Consider the following 19,722-nt stretch of genomic DNA (forward strand, 5'->3'; position numbering starts at 1 on the left):
AGCAAGCGAGGTGAGGAGCGCGGCGGAGGCGCGGGGCCAGGCGCCGCGGCCCTCCGTGGCGGCCTGGCGCTCCAGCCGGGCTCGGCTCGGCGTGCCGCGGCGGAGCCCCTCTCTCGGGCCCGGCCTCCCCGGCTGGGCGTGGGGGGAGAGAGCTCCGTCTCCGCTCGCCGTGTCCCGAGAGCCCCGGCACATATCGGCATGCATGGCTGTGTGAAAGTCGTGGCCCCTGGTGCGCCCGAGGCGCGACGCTCTCCACACTCCGGGGCTGAGCCCCGGTGTGGGCAGCGAGGGCCAGGGAGGCTCCCGTGTCGCTTCTCTTCAGAGCTGTTGTGCTGTTCAGAATTGCCCTTCTCGCGGGTTTAAAAAAATGCGAGTGTTCTGATAGTAAAACTTTCTTCCTGATGTGCTTCTGTTAATACATATTAGAACTGAGAAGCAGCCAGATTGCTTAATAAACACCCTGAAGTTTCTCAAATCAGCAAGACCAGAATTTCTATGTTGAAGTTTTTTTTATTGTTGTTTTTTCTTTTTTAGAGTACAAAATTACTATTTTGGCTGTGCTCACAAATTTGTGATAGTGAAAATCCCCTTGGAAATCAATATAGGCTGTTATTAAAGCTGTTGTAGAGATTCTGTATTGTCGGTTGTGCTCTAGGAGTGTATGTGATGGTATTGTGCTGAAGTAACCAAAGGTGCATGTGCTTATAAAAGAAAGTTAGGTTTATAATGTAAATGGTAGGTAGTACTTTGAGGGAAACAGAAGTTGTAGAGAGATCTTACTAGACTGGGAATGCCACTGTACAGCAGTTCCAAGCCAGTAACTAAATGAGTGTGTGTGTGTGTATGCTTTTACTTTTTTTAATCAAGTCTTAAACACTTAAAATTACAAGATGAATTCTAAATTTGCCAAAGCTGTTTTTCTTTCTCTTACTGTCTCACTATCGGTTTCTGTTTCCATATGTGGTTTAACTTAGCTGTCTATTTCTGTTTACAGTATTCCTACCTTAGGCCACAGGTGCTAGTGAGCAGTGCTAATGTTTTTGTTGTTAATAGTGATGCTGGTAAGCTTGATCGCATGATGTCTAATAAACAAGCTGAGTTACTGGTGCTGCTGTCATTCTCTTTCACTGTGAAAGCCCATATGTCTGCCAATGCCCTGGTTATAGACCTTTTTTCTGTTTGTATTTGAGGTACTAAAGGTTGTCCGTTCATCTAAAGGAATAACTTAAAACTAAGTCTCCTTCCAGATTGTCAAGATTTACTAAAATGCCACTGTCTAGCTTCACTTACTACTGAGTCCACTCACAATGTAGTAGTGGGGACTCTGTTTTGTTGGCTACAGCAGGGAAAGGTAGTTAGGATGGTTTAAATCCTGATAATAGACCATGGTGTCCAGTAAGAGTTCCACAGGACTAAGAACAGTAGGCTTATGTCTGATAAGAAGCATTAGGAAATATCTTCAARCAGGAGGATCTTCTGCGTTATAAGTAGTGCACATCTGGGGCTTCTAAATTGTATCTAAAATTAGAATTTCTTAAAATAAGATACATATAATATTGAAAATTCAACTCGGAAATAACAGGGAGGTATTCTTAATACCTCTGGTGGTATAAGACTCATGTAGTTTCATCTTGGATTTTGAATCTCTGATCCCACCAGAATAAAGATCTCTGTGCAAACTGCATATTCCATGAAGTTAGTAAGGCAGCAGCTATACCTCAGAGCTTAGTGACTGGTAAACTTATGCAAGCTTAGCTCTTAGGATTCAATAGTAGCTTATTCAAAGAGCTGTTTCAGTTGTGTTATCAAAACAACTGATATGACTTTCTTTCCTGACTTTCCCCATTTGTAATATAAGGATAGTTGCTAGTTGTAAAAGTCAGGCATGACAGCATTACCATTAAAACTTGTATTTCAAGTCCTAAGACAATTGTATATAGTGTTAAGCAATCGACTACTTCTTTGCTTCATGAGTATTTCTGTTCATTACGCCAGGCTGTTATGAAGGTCAGTTGCTTTTCCTAAAGAGCTCTGAGAACAAACTACTAATGATTTAGTTAAATACTGTGGTTAGACTGAATAACTTGAAGCTGTGTGAATTTACTATCTCTTTGTCTTATAGATCACAGTAGTAACGTGTATTTTTCTCCAAGTGTTGCAAGAGAACAAAAAAGGAATACAAACCTGACGACTTTGCAGAGAGAGAAAGTAAATCTAGCACATAGCCCTGTGCTGCAGGCAGCAAACTTTAGCTGTGGCATCTTTTAGTCAGGTATTAACTCCCTTTAGCTGTCCTGATGATAAGGCACTTAGTGTTTTACATGCATCACTGGCATGAAATAGTCTTTTATTTCAAGCAGATCCTGTTTTGGCACTTCAGGTTTTTTAAACAGCTAGGCAATCAAATTTCTAATGACAGTTGCTGCTAGTTACACTTTATTTGAACTAAGTCTTAATTTTGAAAGATAAGCTACTAAACTGCTGCATTTAGCCAGACTGAACTGATTCTTTCTACTTTATCTCTAAAAACTGTTCAGCCTTCTGACCTTTTGAAGATTGATTAACCTTTAAAGGAAAAAAAAAAACTTAATTCCTAGGTCTGAGTTAGCTAGATAGCTAACTAGAAAACAATATTAAACTAGCAAGATAGCTGAAAATGTGTACATGATGCTTCAGATCTTTCTGTTCTTAGACAGGTTAGTATGTGGCTTGACAGCAGAGGTTACTATTGGATTCAATCTGTACCAAATAGCATTTATTTTGTTGCTCTGTGAATGTAATGGATTTTTGAGCAAGCCAGTAACTGAAGACTGGATGCCTTGAGGTAGTGTTAAAGAGCTACAAGGTCTGTCACCGCTTCAGCAGAGCAGATCTATAGTGAGAATGCTAAAATGTTGTCATCATGCAGGTTTATGCCTATAAGGTGTCATCAGCATGAGCTCTTTCACCAGTTTACTGCTTTCTGCTGTGCTTCCACCCATTTTGGAACTGGCATAGGAGCCAGGAAGAGGGCCTTGAGGACTATGCTGCCTAGAACCTGACCTTTTATCTAATCCTTAGTGTCAAGACTGATCTTATTAATGTATAGTAAGATTCCATGAGTAAACTTGGTGCTGACTGTTCCTATTATAAGCACGATTTTATATATTTCACTTACAAAAGTGGCTGCTGAGCTTGACATGATTAAACCTAGTTTAACGGCATTTTTAGTGTCTTGGAAATACCTATTCTGTGTTTTTATAGAAAAGATCAGTGGTTTAAGTTTTTTAGGTTCTTTGGTTTTTGCCAGAAACTTAACTGCTTTATGTAATTTTCATCTAAATGTCAGTAACAGTTAAACCTCTTCAGTCACGCTCTGCTTTGCTGCTTTTATGTATCCAAAATTAGTGAGGTGTTCTATAATGAAAGCAACGTTTATATTACATGTACTTGTTTATCCTCTTTCCCTAGATGACATTGATTTAAATGTCAGTAGTTAGTAATGTTCTGAACTGTAGACTTTTAAAAGTATTCTAATAAATCTCTAAAAATTGAAATATTTCTAAACTGGAATATTRAGGTAGTTTTTGGAAACTTTCTTAATTTGAAGCCTTTTCCATAATAACTAGATATACTACAGTTTTTGTGTAATTAAAGTCTCTTAAACCAAAAGACAAGATATTACCATCAGTCAATCTGTTGTGGGAATAGATAGCTTTAGGAAGTGAGATGTGAATATGCTGTAATTGTAGAACTCTAATCTTCTCTTTACTGTTGCTTCCAGAAACTCCAGATGAAAATGGCAAAACCCAGAGAGCTGACACTCTTATTATGAAGAAGATGAAGAAAAAAAAGAAAAAGAAACACCGGGAAGATATGAGGGGAAAACGCCTGAAGATGTATAACAAAGAAGTGCAGACAGTTTGTGCTGGACTTACTCGCATTGACAAAGAGACTCTGACTCAAGGACAGTGTGATACCTTGGAAGTGAACAAGGAATCCTTCAGGTATCTGAAGGATGAGCAGCTCTGCAGACTGAATTTGGGTATGCAGGAATATCGAGTACCCCAGGGAGTACAAACACCATTTGTGACTCATCAGGAGCATTCTGTTCGCAGCAGCTTCTTAAAAACGGGCACTAAATTTAGTAACTTCATTCATGAAGAACATCAGTCTAACGGTGGCGCTCTGGTCCTTCATGCTTACATGGATGAACTCTCATTTTTGTCTCCAGTGGAGATGGAGAGATTTGCAGAAGAGTTTCTTGCTTTGTCATTCAGTGAAAATGATAAAAATGCAGCTTACTATGCTCTAGCTATAGTACATGGGGCAGCTGCTTATTTACCAGACTTTCTGGATTACTTTGCTTTTAACTTTCCTAACACTCCAGTGAAAATGGAAATTTTGGGCAAGAAGGACATTGAAACAACAACAATTTCAAACTTTCACTCTCAGGTAAGAACTGTTTGAAGTCATGCAAGTTAAACAGTATTTGGATATGATTAATCTTATTAACCCAGAGTGGTGATAGCGTAAAAAGAGATGGTCTGACAAAGTATAGAAGGACTTCTRAAGCATGAGGGTGTTTTAGTTTATTTTTTTCCTCTCTAAGATTATATATTATATATATATAAGATGATGTTGGGACTTCTACATTGTTGTTTATTAGTGTTTCTGCGTGAAGTTATTTTGGGCTCATCAGTAACTGCTGAATCAGATTTCAGACACTAACTCTGACTAGTAGAATAGTCTCTACTGATCCTCTTGCAGGCTTTCGTTTTATTTGCTCATTTTGAGAGAACACTGGCACCATTCAGAATGGGCAAGTCTATATTAACAGTTCACTAAACTGAAGAGTGTGTGTGTGAAATGCTAGTATTTTCAATAGAWCTAGCTCTTAAAATGATTTTGCTTTTCAGGTTTCAGTATATCATGCACAATAAACTTTTTAATAACATCTTCTAAATTCTATTATTAGCTGCTGCTTTGTATTTACTTGGTACTAAAACATTTGAGAGTTGAAATTTCTTCATTGGACTTGGACAGGCTTTCACGTTACAAACTACCTTGCCTTTCACAGTAGGCTTAAAATATTTTGAAAACTTTGTAGGATAACAATGGTTTCATCTTTTTCTTAACAGCTTTCAAATTAGTTTTTTTTTTATTTCAAGACTCATTCAAGTTTTCATACTTTATCTATGTGACTTAAATTGATAAAATGCTAATAGCCAAGTTAGTTTCAAAATTCTTATATGAAAAACCCTTGCTTTTTTACTGTTTTGTCATCAGGCTTGGAAGTATCTATGAACATGCAGCAACATTCCAGTTCTTAAATGTTTAGATAGATCTGTTGCAAATGGAACAAAACCTCTTCCTGCTCAGACTAGTCTGAGGATGGATTCAAACTATTGCTTACTTCTTTTAAAAGAAGACCCTGAATGCTGATTCATCTGTGAGAAAGACCTAAAACTCTAGTATAGTACTGTTGGAATAGCCCTCCTTTAGCAACAGGTTTTGGAAATGGGACAGTTCTGATGGGTTGTGTGGATCTCTTCAAAGTTCATGAAGTGCTCTTGTGAGATCTGCACTGGAAAACATTGCTTCATGGAAAGGTACTTTATGATAACTTGCAAAGGCTTTTAATACCTTCCAGAAACTCTTATAGATACCACTTAAATTAGTAATTAAACTAGACTTAGTTTTTGAGTTTGTATTTCATAACAGGTAGCTGCTACAGCACTTGTTAACAACTTTTGCTTCATGGGTTATGCCCACTGCTCTAAACTGGCAGAGCTGCATTGGTGTGTATAGTACTCCAAAACTAGGCTGAATATACAAATAGTTCCTTATCACCAAGAATACTTTTACACAGTACACATCTAACCTGTGCTCTATAGACATGCAGCTTGTTAAGAGGTTAGTTTAAGTTTTCTGTATTAGTCATTTATATCATGTTCTTTGGCATATTGGTTACATTCTAACTTACTTGGTGTACATGTAACAGCTCTGAAATGGCAAAACAGCACCAACTAGATATGTAACAACTGCATTTCTTYCTGGCTAATGGTCTTGGTCTTGTGAATATGAATAGTTTGTACTGGAAGTTTGTATGTGTGGAATGTATGGTAATAAGAGKCTTCACTGGGTTGTATTCTACTCTGGTATTTCAATTAATTTTAAGTGCTGTCTAAACTTGATCAAGATTAAATCATGACATTAGTTTCAGTTAGGCTAAAACATCTCTAAATCCAGCTCCAGCATGACCTGATTAATCCTCTATGGCTGAAGTATGTTAGGGTGATTCACACAGTAAACAAACATGTAGAGGTACAGCTGCCACAACTCTGCTGTTAAAAAGACAGTTGAAGTGTGAGTCTTTAGAGTATGGATGATGCTAAAATCACATTTAAAAATCCATTTAAATTAATGGTGAATTCAGCTGTGGTAGCTGCATTGTGTTAAAACTCAAGATTAGTCTTTAAAGTTAGGTTATCTTAAAATAGAAGGCTAAAATGCTCTACATTAGCTAGACTTATCCTGTCTATGCTCTTTCTTTTTTACTTCAAAACAAATAGGTGGTTTGTTATCTTAACTGGTCTGCAGTACTGCCATTCCTTTGCAGCACTGTTGAAAAATGAACAAACAGGCTAAGCTTAGCAGAAGAACTTTTGAACCTGGCTGTATGAGAATTGTAGAATACAAAAACACACTACAGAACTTCATAGCTCTACAGATTAATCATGCTATAGGAATGTTGTATGTAGTTTTGCTGATTTTTATTTTTAATTGAAGGTACTCAATTAAGTGTTGTTTTTGTTTAAGTCAAACCTGCTGAATGTTGGCTTTACAGAGCCAAACTGGCAAGGGGATTTCAGGCACTATGTATTCTTGATTCCTAGAGACTTGGTGCTGAGAAATCGGAATACTTTGGTCTATAAGCTGCAAGTCCAAAAGTTAACTTGACTTCTGGCTTGCACAGCATTCAGCTGTTTCTTGCATAGTTGCCAGATCTGGAATCCTGATTACACACAGATTAAACAGGGTATCAGTAGCAAACATCTCCATTTCAAAGGAAGGACCTTTATTCTAGATTTAACAAAATGTAGTGATAATTATCTTACTTGCAGGGTGAATTCATTCACAGGGCAATGAGAACAATGTAAACTCCATTAACTTAGCTTTACTACCTGTAGATTAATTTGGACTAGTATTTGGGTTATCTGTTACTACATATCATAAAGCATTCCAACTTGTATTTTCACACTCTAAAGGTATTATACCCTGTATGATTTCTGTACATTAAAATACTTATTAAGCTTGAGTGTTCTGTTTTTTTTGCTTGCTCTGGCTCACTTGTTCTAATATTCAAGTGCTATAGATAAGCTTCAGTTTGGAGCTAGTCACTGGCACAAAGAGCTTTCAAGACTCTAATCACTGAACAGTAATTTGGAAGCTTATTTCACAATAAGGGAATACTTTAATTTGAAAGTTCTTGGCAGTTTGAACAATATTTTATATTTCCTCATCAGCTGTCTTGGTACAATTGCTTCTAGGGCTACACAGTGAATGGGAATATCAAGACCTGAAAAACCACTTTTTTTCTCAAAGAAACTGATCAGGCCTGCTCTGTGATCCAAAGAACAGTTAAATGTCACAACTGAGTAGGTTCTGGGAACAGGCCAGGAAAGAGTTGGGGGAAGTAAGTTTGTGTAAACTGATACTGCTGCTGGGAAGGAAGTGGGAGAAGCAGCAAACAGGATAGTAGCCTAAGTTCTCCCATTCTTGGAGTGTGCTGTCAGATAAAGTTACAATCAGTATTCTTGAGAGCTTTGGTTAACGAACCATATCACAACTTGGTTGTCTGCCCTCTTAACTTTTTTTTGACTCCTGAACAAAAGCTTTTTTTTTATGCTGGGTGGGCAACTTTTCTTTTACAGAAGCTATCAAAGTATAAAATGAAGAAATAGCATCTGTGCTGCAAACTTAATTTGGTATATCTCTTAAGCAATGAAAACAGTCTGGTCTTACGGAAGTAGCTGACAAGTTTTAGACAAATACACAAACCTTGCTGCAATGACCTGTCACAATGTCCTCATTTCCTCTGCTTATGTTGTAAATAGTAAGCCTTCTTGTAGTCTGTCTTCCTCATAGCAGAGTGTTTGCATGGTTAGCTACTACTATGTCAGGTCAGCTATGATATTAATGACTCCTTCATTCATCTTTTGTTCAGAGAAATTTCTCAGACTTTGTTTCAAGCTTATGTGTCATCTGTGTGCACTCTTCCTTCCACATAGAGGTATACTGCTTGCTTGACCCTTCAGGAGGTAGGGGTCTGAATTATCTGCAATCAGCTACTAAAGCTGTTGCTTCTCCAGGAAAAACTGATGTTGTCTATTTCTGCTGTTACTTAAGTGTGTGAAATGTCTTTAAAAAAACAACACATCATCCAAGTGCCATAAAATGTCTCAATGAAAACTGAAGGCCTAATTTTTAATTATACCTATAACTTTTAGTGTGAGATAGAAAAGTTGTTGAAAGAATTTGCTAAAGATACTAAAATTTAGATCTGATCAAACCATTGCAATGTAGGTGCTGTGCTAATAAACTGTTCTTCCAGCTATATAAACTGGAATAACTCAGGCTAGCTTCATAAACAACAATCACACTTCAAAAATGAGAAACTTCATGGAAGAAAGTCCCTGTGAATATAAAGTGTATATACACTTTAAAGTGCCACGAAATCCTAGGTAAATCTTGAAATCCTGGTATTCCTTAAAGTATTCTGGTACCTGTCTCATTTCTAGTTCTTAAAATGTGATGCAAAAATAGAAAAGAATTCAATGCATTAAATAAGCACTGCCGAAGCATCTACTTTTTCATTCCCCTTGAAAATGTTACCTGTATTGCACGGAAAAACTGCAATGATATTTACCCCTTTGTTTTGACTTTCCTGACAAACATCTGCAAAATACCAGTGAATCTCAGCAAGTGGTTTCAAGGGAGCATATCTCATCTGGAAGTGGTCCATCTCCATTTACTCTAATAAACTTATGCACTGCTTAGTGCTAACTGGCTTATGGCCTTGGTTCTCCTGTTACTGCAAAGCAATACAGTACAGTTTTTCAGTACTACTGCACCAAAATTCATCTGAGGTAACTGGTGAAGTTATTTCACCTTATTGACATTAGGTAGGAACTCTAGCCCRAAAGGTGCCAATAGGATTTGGAGGCTTTCACTTGAGTTGCTAATTCTCTTGACTGTTGGCCTGTGACAATAGTGCCTAGTTAGTAAAAATCTGTACTGTCAAAACCAGAAAATGAGTGTATGCTCATTGAGCTGCTGATGATAGTCTTTATGGACTTGAAAGTACAGTGCTTTAATTACACAGTGAAGTTACTGAGTGACTTAGGATGCAGTCTTCTGTATATGCAGGTAGAGGTGATGTGATGCAGCAGGTAGCTCAGAGCAGAGAAATAAAGCTAAATGTGGAATGATCTTTGGCTCTAGTTAGATTTTAATTAAAAAATAGGTGCATGTAATCAACACAAACTGCGTATCTATGAAGCTAAAGAGACAGACTCTGGAAATGGGAGTGAGTTAAACTCCTATAATTAAGAAGTTAAATATCCTCTAGCAACAAGCATAGGTAAAATCACAGCAGTAACTAATTCTTGTTTATTAATCTGGCTTCATTAAACTTTAAGAGCTTCACATAACTGTTAAACTGCGTCATAATTTGTTGGCCAAAAACTTATAAAAGCAACTCCTTAAAACAAAGCTACTATATGTATGCATAGCTTCTATAACTCCAATTGTAGATGTATTGCATCACGTTCATTATATAACACTATAAATTGCAAATTTTGAACTACCTATTGGTCCTTCTTACCTCTTTCCCTGCAATGCCACTTGAACGTGGAGAGACTATTAAAGGATGATAGAAGGTTCAGAAACAGAATTGGAAATACAAAATAGACTAATCATGGCAGAATTTCTGATCTTTTAAGATTGAGCGGCTGCTGCAACTATGTACTCTGTGGCTATAAGGCATATTATAGCCACAGGCTATAAGAAGAGACTAGACAACACTGAAATCTTGCCAGGTGCTCTTCTATATGAGCAGGCAGAGTTTATAGATGACCTGAGTAAAACAAGACTGCCTGTGCTCCAGAGGTTGTCAAAAACCAGTCTCAGCCAGATTAAAGTGTTTCTGGCCACACCTGTGACAACAGGTTATATCAGATGATAATCCTAGACTTCTGTGGTTTTAACACCAAGATACACGCCTGAGCACTAGATTTCTAGTTAGACCTTTCATTTCTTCAATTTCTTGTATAGTTTTCTGTATGCATATATCAGAGCTGCTGCATGGAACATTCTGAGCAGTCTTTCCACATAATCCCAAAGACATCTCTTTGAAATATGTAGGTGAGTCTTGGACTTGGATGGAGACTCGGCAGTGGCCTGGTGCATTGTATTAATAATTTTTAATTTCCTGTAATAGAATTAAAGTTGTGGTGGTATTGTCTTTTCCCTTCTGGCCACTCAGGTCAATCGAACATACTGCTGTGGAACCTACAGAGCAGGACCAATGCGGCAGATCAGTCTTGTTGGAGCAGTAGATGAAGAAGTTGGAGACTACTTCCCAGAATTTCTAGATATGTTAGAAGAATCTCCATTTTTGAGAGTAAGCAGTAACTTGTGGTGTTCTCTTTGAAGTGCTATTGATATTTTAACAATTAGTAAATCTCAGATATTTCCAAGTAATTAGAACCTTAAAGCCAATTTCTCTATCGATACACTCATCGTTTGGGCTTCTGAGGATGGTGGTACATTCTCTCCTCTGACCAAATGAAAGGTACCGAACTAATGGAATAGCTATGTAAATTACTCAAAAACTAAAATATGGTTCATCATGTCATACATACTACGTAATTACCTACTTTCCTAAAAACTAAGTTTGATAAGCTTTAGCTTAGAATATATTTTACTTCTTGGAACTTGCATCAGTTTCTATACAATTCTTTGACAATGAGTTTGAACCAGTTTTACTAAAGGCATTATTTAATTTATCCATCTCACCTAGTGTTCTGTATTCTGTTTTTCTGTAGATGACTTTGCCGTGGGGTACTCTTTCTAGTTTGAGACTGCAGTGCAGGTCACAAAGTGATGATGGTCCCATAATGTGGGTGAGACCAGGAGAACAGATGATTCCAACAGCTGATATGCCAAAATCACCATTCAAACGGCGCCGGTAATGTTTTGGTTTCCTTAGTAAAGGAAAAACATCAGTTATATCTGTTTTAGATTTGAGAACAAAAAGTAAACATATACATGTAATAAGTTCTTCAGAAGGCTAATCTGCAGTTTCACGTATCGTTTTCATTCCTGTTTAAAATTGGCTTAGTGAATTAAGTCAAATGTGTTATTTGTGATGGTTATGTTATTTTCACAGCCTTTCATAGCAATGTATCCCAGATCAGTGCTTTCTTAATATTGTAACCTCTTCTTATCCTTCAGTACCTTTTTTTTGATTCATCCAGTTTCTGTGAGAAGAACTAATTAGGTGGTAGGAGGGGGTGAGATACTCTACAAGAGTAGAGATCTTTAGACCATTTAGACTTTAAGTCACATCTTAGTGTGTAAATAGTTGCAGTACTGTCTGCTTTTTCAGGAAATATTGTGGGGTATGTGTGTGTATGTGTATACCTAGGCGCACACACATACATAGGCACACACAATGTATTTGTGTGTGCGCGCACAAACACTTGATATCTTTCTCAGAATCAGTGCTCTGTATGGCTAATTTAGCAGACAAAGAATTGGAAGTGTATTCTAATTGTTACTTTGTGCAGAATATCTAAAGGTACTCCCAAATAACTTCAGTAACTCTTAAAATAGCTCAATTTTATATGTCTTTAAATTTATAGAATAGTTCTTTCAGCTTAAAGGAACAAAACTTATTTTTTGGTGACTAGATTTCTGTTCTGTAAAGTTTATTCTCATAACCTGAATTGTACATAGCTGTGTTCTGATCAATCTTTTATTGTCAGACACCTTGATAAAACAAAAGTAAATGTTTTGATCTTAGATTTTGCAGCCTACAGGAAACAACATTTTAAAAGATTGTTTTAAACAAGTACATATTTTTTTGAGTAGTCTGAAACATCTTTCAGTATGTCTTTTGATTATGCTGTAGCTCAATGAATGAAATAAAGAATCTCCAGTACCTACCTCGGACCAGTGAGCCCCGTGAGGTTCTTTTTGAAGACAGAACAAGAGCTCATGCTGATCACGTGGGTCAAGGATTTGACTGGCAGAGTACAGCTGCTGTAGGTGTTCTGAAGGCTGTACAGTTTGGGGAATGGTAAGTGCAACTGAAACAACTATTCTAGCGGGAGGGGGAAATTCTAAACATTCTCTCTTAGAAAAAGAAAATTTCCTGGAAAACAAGCCTAACTAAAGAAAGCATTCAAACCATGTAACAAGGTAAATGCTGTTTGGAGCTTGAAAAATGTAAAGCGTTTATCTATTATTTTTCCTCCCTTTTTGAGACAACTATAAGTTGTAAGAGAAGTTTGCAGAGAATTCTAGAGWCATACAAAATAAGCTTCAAAATACCATACCCAGGCCATCATCTGTGATTGTTCTTTTCCTGAATAGTTATGTTAATGCTAACTTCTGTAAACTGACCAATCTAACTGGATTAATTTCAAAGCTATAATGCTTTCTCATTTCATGTACCCACGACATTGCTCTTGACTTTGCACAGAAAAAAATCCAAATTAGACTTGCGACATTGTTATTTCTAACAAGTACAGTAGAAATTTGATAGCATCATCAGCAATCTCATTAGATTTGAATATGAGTAAAGGGTGCCAAAACTACCTTACTCTGATTCACAGTCAGTGGACAAAGAGAGCTGATAAATATTTTCCTCATCATTTCAGCTTCAGTGCCACATACTTATTTTACAATTTTCCTCTAATATGGAAATGTTGGTTCAGTTACAGAATGGAAGAATTAAAGCAAATTGTGGCTCCAAAAACATAACAGTAAACTCTTAGACTGGCAATTTGAACCTAGTTCTCTGACATTTTAATACAGTATTTGTCCACAAAAACATAACTTCTGCTGTATATGTATTAAGGGAAAAAATGTAAACAAATCTATTATACCTCCTTTCCTAAATAATGTGTATTTATTGAGAAGTAATGAGACTTCATGCTCAGTTGCAAGTCAAACTAGATACTGTGTTCAGTGAAACACTTCTCTGAAAGAGCTAAAACAGAATTCTCTATAACTCAAATGCTTTAAACGTTCCTGGAATTCTCATCTCTTTCTAGGAGTGACCAGCCTCGCATAACCAAAGATGTGGTTTGTTTTCATGCTGAAGATTTCACTGATGTTGTGCAGAGACTTCAATTGGACCTGCATGAACCTCCAGTGTCACAGGTATTGAATCTCCCCTGGTGACAGCTCATTCTTAATATTTTGGAAGTAGTTTCTGTTAATTTCCAGGTTCACTGTATAGCCATCCCTTTGTATCCTCAGCAGCCCTTAGTTCTCAGCTCTGTAAAGCAATTGCCTTTCTTATGTTTCTTTGCACCAAGCTGAGATTTATGCTGAGTCCCTTTGTAATCTTCTGTCATTCTCCTCTCAAAATCCAAGTTCAATTCAGCACCTGCAGCTTTGTTAGTTACATAGTTATGATAACTGAGTTAATCTGTGACCAGCAGGATATTATTATTCAGGATAAAGGCATTACAAAGAAAGTGTTCTGTAGAAAAATATACACCACTAACATGCTTTCTAGCATAAATATGTATTTTAAATATAAGATTCTGGTAGGTATGGTATTTACTAGTTGAATCCAATGTAAATGACTTACCTGCTTCCATCCCAGATACCCAGGCTATAACTATACACTTTGAAATTATCTGATGAGCTTCTTGGACCAGAAAAAAATAATCTGTGTTTTTTTTGTTCCATTGGATGATCTTTTCACATTTTTTTTAATTTATCTTAGAGGTTGCAATGATTGCTACAGGTGCTGGACTGGACTTCTATTGGGGACTGGAATTTCAACTTTTATACTGTATCAGCGCTTTTAAACACTCACGTGTCCATGACATCTCACAGCCCAACATCATGCTTGCTGAATGTTTTGTACTTTTAAGTAATTTTTTCAACAGCTTGTAGATTTTTAATTGTTTTAAGTATACCTTTCACTTGATATTTTCTAGTACTGTTTATGGATGGAGTTATTTCTAACTTTAATGGCAGCAATGTGATTGATTGAGGATTATGAATTGCATGCACTGATACCTCCTCCTTAGTCTAGACTTAAATAGATCCCACCCATTTTTGGTATACGAGGTCCAACTGGTATTTAAGTACTGGAGGCTGCTAGGTGGGCAGTTCCCTGATAGACAGTATTCCTGTACAGTGTCAAGCATATGATACGTACTACAGGAGCAATTCTAAGTTAAAAAACTATGCACACTTGTGCCTTTTATAATGTGTTAGATCATCTGATGTTATCTTACAATGCAAAGGCACCTGAACTCAGGCCTGTCTGCCAAAACAATGCAGCCTCATACTAAACCTGTTTCCACCTGTAACTGTAGAATGCTCTTATCTGTTAATTGTCCTCTCAAAGATGTGCACATTACACAAGTTACAGTTAAAGTGTACCATTCTCATGTAAAGGGTTGAAATTGTACCCATTAAACAAACATTCTTGCTTAGACACAGAATGTGATCAAGTAACTGGATACTGAATTGTTTACCCTGAACAGAGCATATCACTAACTTTACCATCTTTTCTCCTCTCAGTGTGTTCAGTGGGTGGATGAAGCCAAACTAAACCAAATGAGACGGGAAGGCATTCGTTATGCTAGAATTCAGTTGTGTGACAATGACATCTACTTCATCCCTAGAAATGTCATTCATCAGTTTAAAACAGTGTCAGCAGTCTGCAGCTTAGCATGGCACATAAGACTTAAACAATATCACCCTGTGGGGGAGACTTCTCAAAACACAGAAAGCAATTCAAGCTTGAACAATAGCGTTCCTGGAAAGACAGAGCTGGAAGATGAACCCCAATGTGTGAGTATAAAAATAGAGTCTGAAGAACCAGGTATAGAGATGCAGCTTGCAACAGGGGTGCTCTCTTCCTCCTCCTCTTCCTCTGTTTCTTCAATATCAGGACTTGTGCAACCAGATCAGATGGCCCAGCCCCTTCCAGATTTTAAAGCAGAGTCTGATCCGCAACACAATCCACAGGATCATACAGGCTCTTCTGTGTGATATGTACATAAACAAACATTTTTTAACAACTTTTTAAAATTTTGATGTGAAGTTATAGTTTTATAACTGGCTTATGTTTTATTGGAGAAATCTTACCTATAATTCTATAAAGAAAGGTGACATTCCAAAATGTCAAGCATATCTTTTTTACACAGATTATGCAAAATTCAAGTTGTATTTTAACCCCTTAGTACAACCTGTAACAGTGGTCTACCACTTCTTTCTGTTTAAGTAAAGAGATACTCAGTATCTCCCCAAAGTCAGAATGAAATTCCTCCAGGAACATAAAATGATTGAACTACATTGGTCAGTGTTATTTCCCTACTTTTACTTTATTTCTAATCTTCACCATAAAGTGATGTTTTTTAGACAACTTGCAAAGTGACTTTCCCATCTCATTTTGATTGCTAAGAAAAAGAGGAAGCACAGCACTTTTGATGATTTGTAATATCTTTGGTATGTCTGTTCTTGACATTCTAGTTTATATACAAGTTATTAGCTATAGAAGTTGATCTCTATTTCTTACAGTCCTACAAAGGTAATCTGTAAAATTCACTGAAGAAAGTGTCTGATCCTGTTGAAATGTAATGACTTGCTGACCTAACATTTTTCATAGCACTGCTTATACTGTTTGGTGTGAGGATTTTGCTTCCAAAATGCATCTTCCCAGAACATGATTAATTCTAGTGGCAAAATTAGAGATGCTATTGGTAGTCCTGTGGAGGAAAATGCTATCTTTGAGCACTTTAAGGCTTTAAAATACTAAGCAACTTGGCAGCTTGTTTTGACCAGGTCATAATAAATGTCCAATGGAACCACACTTTCCCTGGTACTGATGCACTTAATAAATAGCATTGAGTTGATGACTGACTTATACAATAAGTGTGTCCTTATTTTAGGAAGTTCTGTGTTACTATTTCACAATAAAGTATTATGGCATTGGACTGCTGTTTCCATGTGTAGCTTTTGGGTGCCCAGGTACTGTGGAAAATCAATGGCACATGCTAAATATGTAGTGTCAGCTATCAACAGTTTAAAAAAAATCTTTCAATATTTCTGAATGTTAATGTGTAATCTGTATTTGACTTTCACTCACCCCATTTATAATTGTCCTTTCTAGTCATCAAAAGGAAAAATCCTGTCCTGTCCCTTCCCTCCTAACACCCTCTGCACATTTAGAATACAAGTTGGGTTTTGGTGCAACTGAAGTTGTCTCCAGATAACTTTATTTGTTCTAATCCTCACTGGGGTAGGAAAGATTTGAAACACTATGTTAGACTAGACAAAAGCAAAGATGCTGTGTTAGTTCTGAATGCATCTTTTTAATATCAATTATTATTCTCTTTATAAGGGTCTCTAAAATATGTTACTCTATTATAAATCTTACTTTGTGCAATATTGTTTGTGTAGGCTTTTATATACATATTAGCACCTCTGTGTAGAGGTCAATATTTTAAACTGATAGAAAAATAATCATCAGAAGATACTGCAGTGATTAGTTAGAACCTGTATTACTCCTTACGTGTATGTATGTATTGTCTTCGGTACAAAAATGAGGACTAGGAAATATTTCAATTTAAAACTAATTTACAGATTGAAGTGGTAGTGACTTGTTTAGTAATCTGTGTAAATAAGGTGTTAGAATGGAAAGCTTTTATGATGAAAAGTAATGTGATTCATGCAGGGGTATAATTTAATCTTAGCAGAAATTCTAGATGATCAAGATTGGTTCAGAAATGAGCCGTCTGTTCTCTGGTGGTTTTTTTCCACTTCTTATGTTCAGAGGAATTTCATAGCTTTAAGGGTTGTGCAAAGTAAAATTCCTCACAGGCAATAGTGGTTTCAGTTCATCCTTCATATTCAAAGATCATATTACACAAGTATGTTATTTCCTTTTTACAAAGTCTGCTAGTCTTCCAAGTGCCCATTTCCCTTCTCACATGTGCTATTCTTTGGTCATGTCAGTAGAGGGACATCAGTAAGGTGGCCATTCTTTGACAGCCAGCACTGTGTATAATCACTCAGGAATTGACAAATCTGTAGCTCCTACAGTCATTCTGCCCACGTATCTTTAAAGGCAGAATAAGATTAAGAGCCATTATACACCAACTTGTCTGTATTATTTTAGAACTTGAAATAGAATGAAAAGGGAATCAATTTGGAAGTCTTCTGTACATTATATTATAATAGCATGTTTTTAAATGGATAAAGGATGACAACTARAGTGGTTCATGCTGCTTTTAAAACTGTAGCTTCCTTTAGTGAAATCTGTGACTGCAGTCTGTCTGAGGTACTAGGAAAATGCTCTGACTTTTCTTTGGATGGAGGCAGATGACCCATTGTATCATGTTCTCCTTACAGTCAGTTCAGTTACTAACGTAATATCTAATGTCAAATTTAAATGTAGAAACATTGCATCTTCAAATGACTTGGGAGGATGATGCTGATATTATTCTAGAATATTTCTGTAAGATTGAGGCAGAGAGGAACAGACTTTATAAAAAAAACTACGACCTTAAATACATTATCAACTTTGGTATGCTTAATCCGAAGTGACATACTTTCAAACTTCAGATCTGCATATAAAGCATGGGAGGGATTGCTTGTGAAGCTCATAGCCAAACTGTCTAGCCAGTGTTTCATGATTCCTTCACCTGCACTGAAATCAGCAGAGCAGAATTAGAACACCTTGATGCGAAAGATTAAAATGTTTTTGTGAACAATGTGTGGAATACTGATTTTATAAGCTATAGCTATTTTAAAATGAAATAACAAATTCAAGCCATTTAGTGTTTGCTGAGCAAAAACAAATCTCTGGCTAAGTCCAAGTAAATATTTCTGAAAATATATCTCATGTTAAATAGATGGCTGTTTGATGAATTTCTCAGATTTCATAAAACAGCTTACATGTGGGGATAATCAAACTTTGGGAAACTTCTTAGGTTGTTTTAACAGTGCTCAGTTTTAACCTTAGAGGCAAAAAGTATCAGTGCACTGGTCGGTTACTGTAAATTGTCATTTCTCTATTTGAGGATCTGCCCTGTGATGTGTCTTTTTTTTTTTGTTTTTAAAAAAAGAAATCTACAGTCTACAATTGATACCGAGGAACACTCCTAATTTATGCCCGAGACAACTGCTAGTTGACCAAGAACACAGTGCTCTGTCTTTAAAGAGTGGTCAGCTTTAAGCTAGAACTCAGGCTTTGGCTTCTATTTGAAATAAAGAGTTGTTGCTGAAAACAACTGTCATTTGGGATAAGGATGAGTGGATTGATTATGCTAGGAATGAACTAGCAAAATGCAATCTAAAGATGAAAGATCAGCTTCACATTCCTCTCTCCTTTAGTCATGCTACAAGTCATTTTTGCAAGAACTTGACATACTTTAAGAGTAATTTATGAAACCAAACACCTTTCTCATTGCGATATTCTCTTCCAGGAAGGTGGGACACTGAGTGAAGTGTTCTCAGGGGATACATAATTCAATTTCTCATAGGTATAGGTCTTGCCATACAGTTAAAGGGCTCTGTACTGTACTCGTCAATGTTTTTACATATTAGTTTGTCCAGAGGAACTAATGCTAATCATCAGAGCTTTTACTGTGAACATGAATTCAAGTCCTTCATCAGGCATGCCCTGCGATTTACAGGCCTGAATTGACTGATTAATAAACTCCTCAAATCAAATATCCTAGAAATGCTAAGTGTTTGTAGCCATATGTTTGTTTAAAGGGTGTAAGAAAAGAGGAATATTTGTCTTTACTCCCCCATAAGTGACCTCTCTAACCTGAAAGCTTGTACTGTATATTCTTATGTTGGTCCAATTAGAAATCCCAACAATATTTTGGCCTTTCATCAATATACATAGTAGTTTTTAGAATGCAATAGCACATGTAGTTGAGAAGGTGTCTCTTACTGTGGCACTCTAGAATTGTGTTTAAAGAAATACATATGCTTCTAATTTCTTTGTACAACATGTAAAGAGATTTCTGTATTGCTGTTTTTGTGATTTAATTTGATTTTGATTGGCAGCTAAGATTTTTCTGTGGTTTTAATTTATCTAAGGTCTTTGCCTCAGAGGACATGTACAATTGCCTGGAAGACTGTTTGCTTTGTGCGGCCTTAGTATATTTATTGACATTTAGCAAGTGTTTTAAAGAGGTTTTATAATGAGTAGTGTAAACAGGTAAAGCGCTAAACCTCGCTGTGAATACTCCTCTAACGCAGTGCATTTCTTTTAGTAGCTGATTGTACAAGAGTGTCAAACTGTTAAGCTATTTCTTTGTAAAATAGTCAAACGGAATGCATAGAATTTTTTCCTGTAAAGTATTTTTTTAATAAACAAAGTCTGATTTTTGTCCTTTACCTGGATCGCTGGCTATTGCTGTTGTGAAGCCGCGGTCGCGGCGCGGGGTCGCGGCGGGGCTGGAGCGC

The 19,722-nt window shown here is 36.8% G+C and overlaps 1 protein-coding gene across 1 annotated transcript; it reads left to right on the forward strand.

The window, feature by feature from the left end:
* The first annotated feature begins 2,254 nt into the window (after positions 1-2,254).
* On the forward strand, positions 2,255-18,353 carry RSBN1 (round spermatid basic protein 1). Its single transcript, XM_085306557.1, has 7 exons — positions 2,255-2,272; positions 3,764-4,434; positions 10,529-10,666; positions 11,091-11,233; positions 12,179-12,346; positions 13,326-13,434; positions 14,818-18,353. The coding sequence occupies exons 2-7, from the start codon at positions 3,811-3,813 to the stop codon at positions 15,289-15,291; spliced, it is 1,656 nt and encodes a 551-aa protein (XP_085162683.1). The 5' UTR covers positions 2,255-2,272; positions 3,764-3,810; the 3' UTR covers positions 15,292-18,353.
* The last annotated feature ends 1,369 nt before the right edge of the window (positions 18,354-19,722 follow it).

The sequence above is a fragment of the Rhea americana genome, unplaced genomic scaffold (assembly GCF_003343005.1).
Source record: "Rhea americana isolate MKP2758 unplaced genomic scaffold, rheAme1 scaffold_241, whole genome shotgun sequence".
In the NCBI taxonomy this organism is placed as follows: domain Eukaryota; kingdom Metazoa; phylum Chordata; class Aves; order Rheiformes; family Rheidae; genus Rhea; species Rhea americana.

Coding starts and splice junctions, on each gene's coding strand:
- RSBN1 (XM_085306557.1), top strand. CDS start 3,811: ATGAAGAAGATGAAGAAAAAAAAGAAAAAGAAACACCGGGAAGATATG. Junction 11,234..12,178: donor TCACCATTCAAACGGCGCCG/GTAATGTTTTGG, acceptor ATTATGCTGTAG/CTCAATGAATGAAATAAAGA. Junction 13,435..14,817: donor ATGAACCTCCAGTGTCACAG/GTATTGAATCTC, acceptor TTCTCCTCTCAG/TGTGTTCAGTGGGTGGATGA.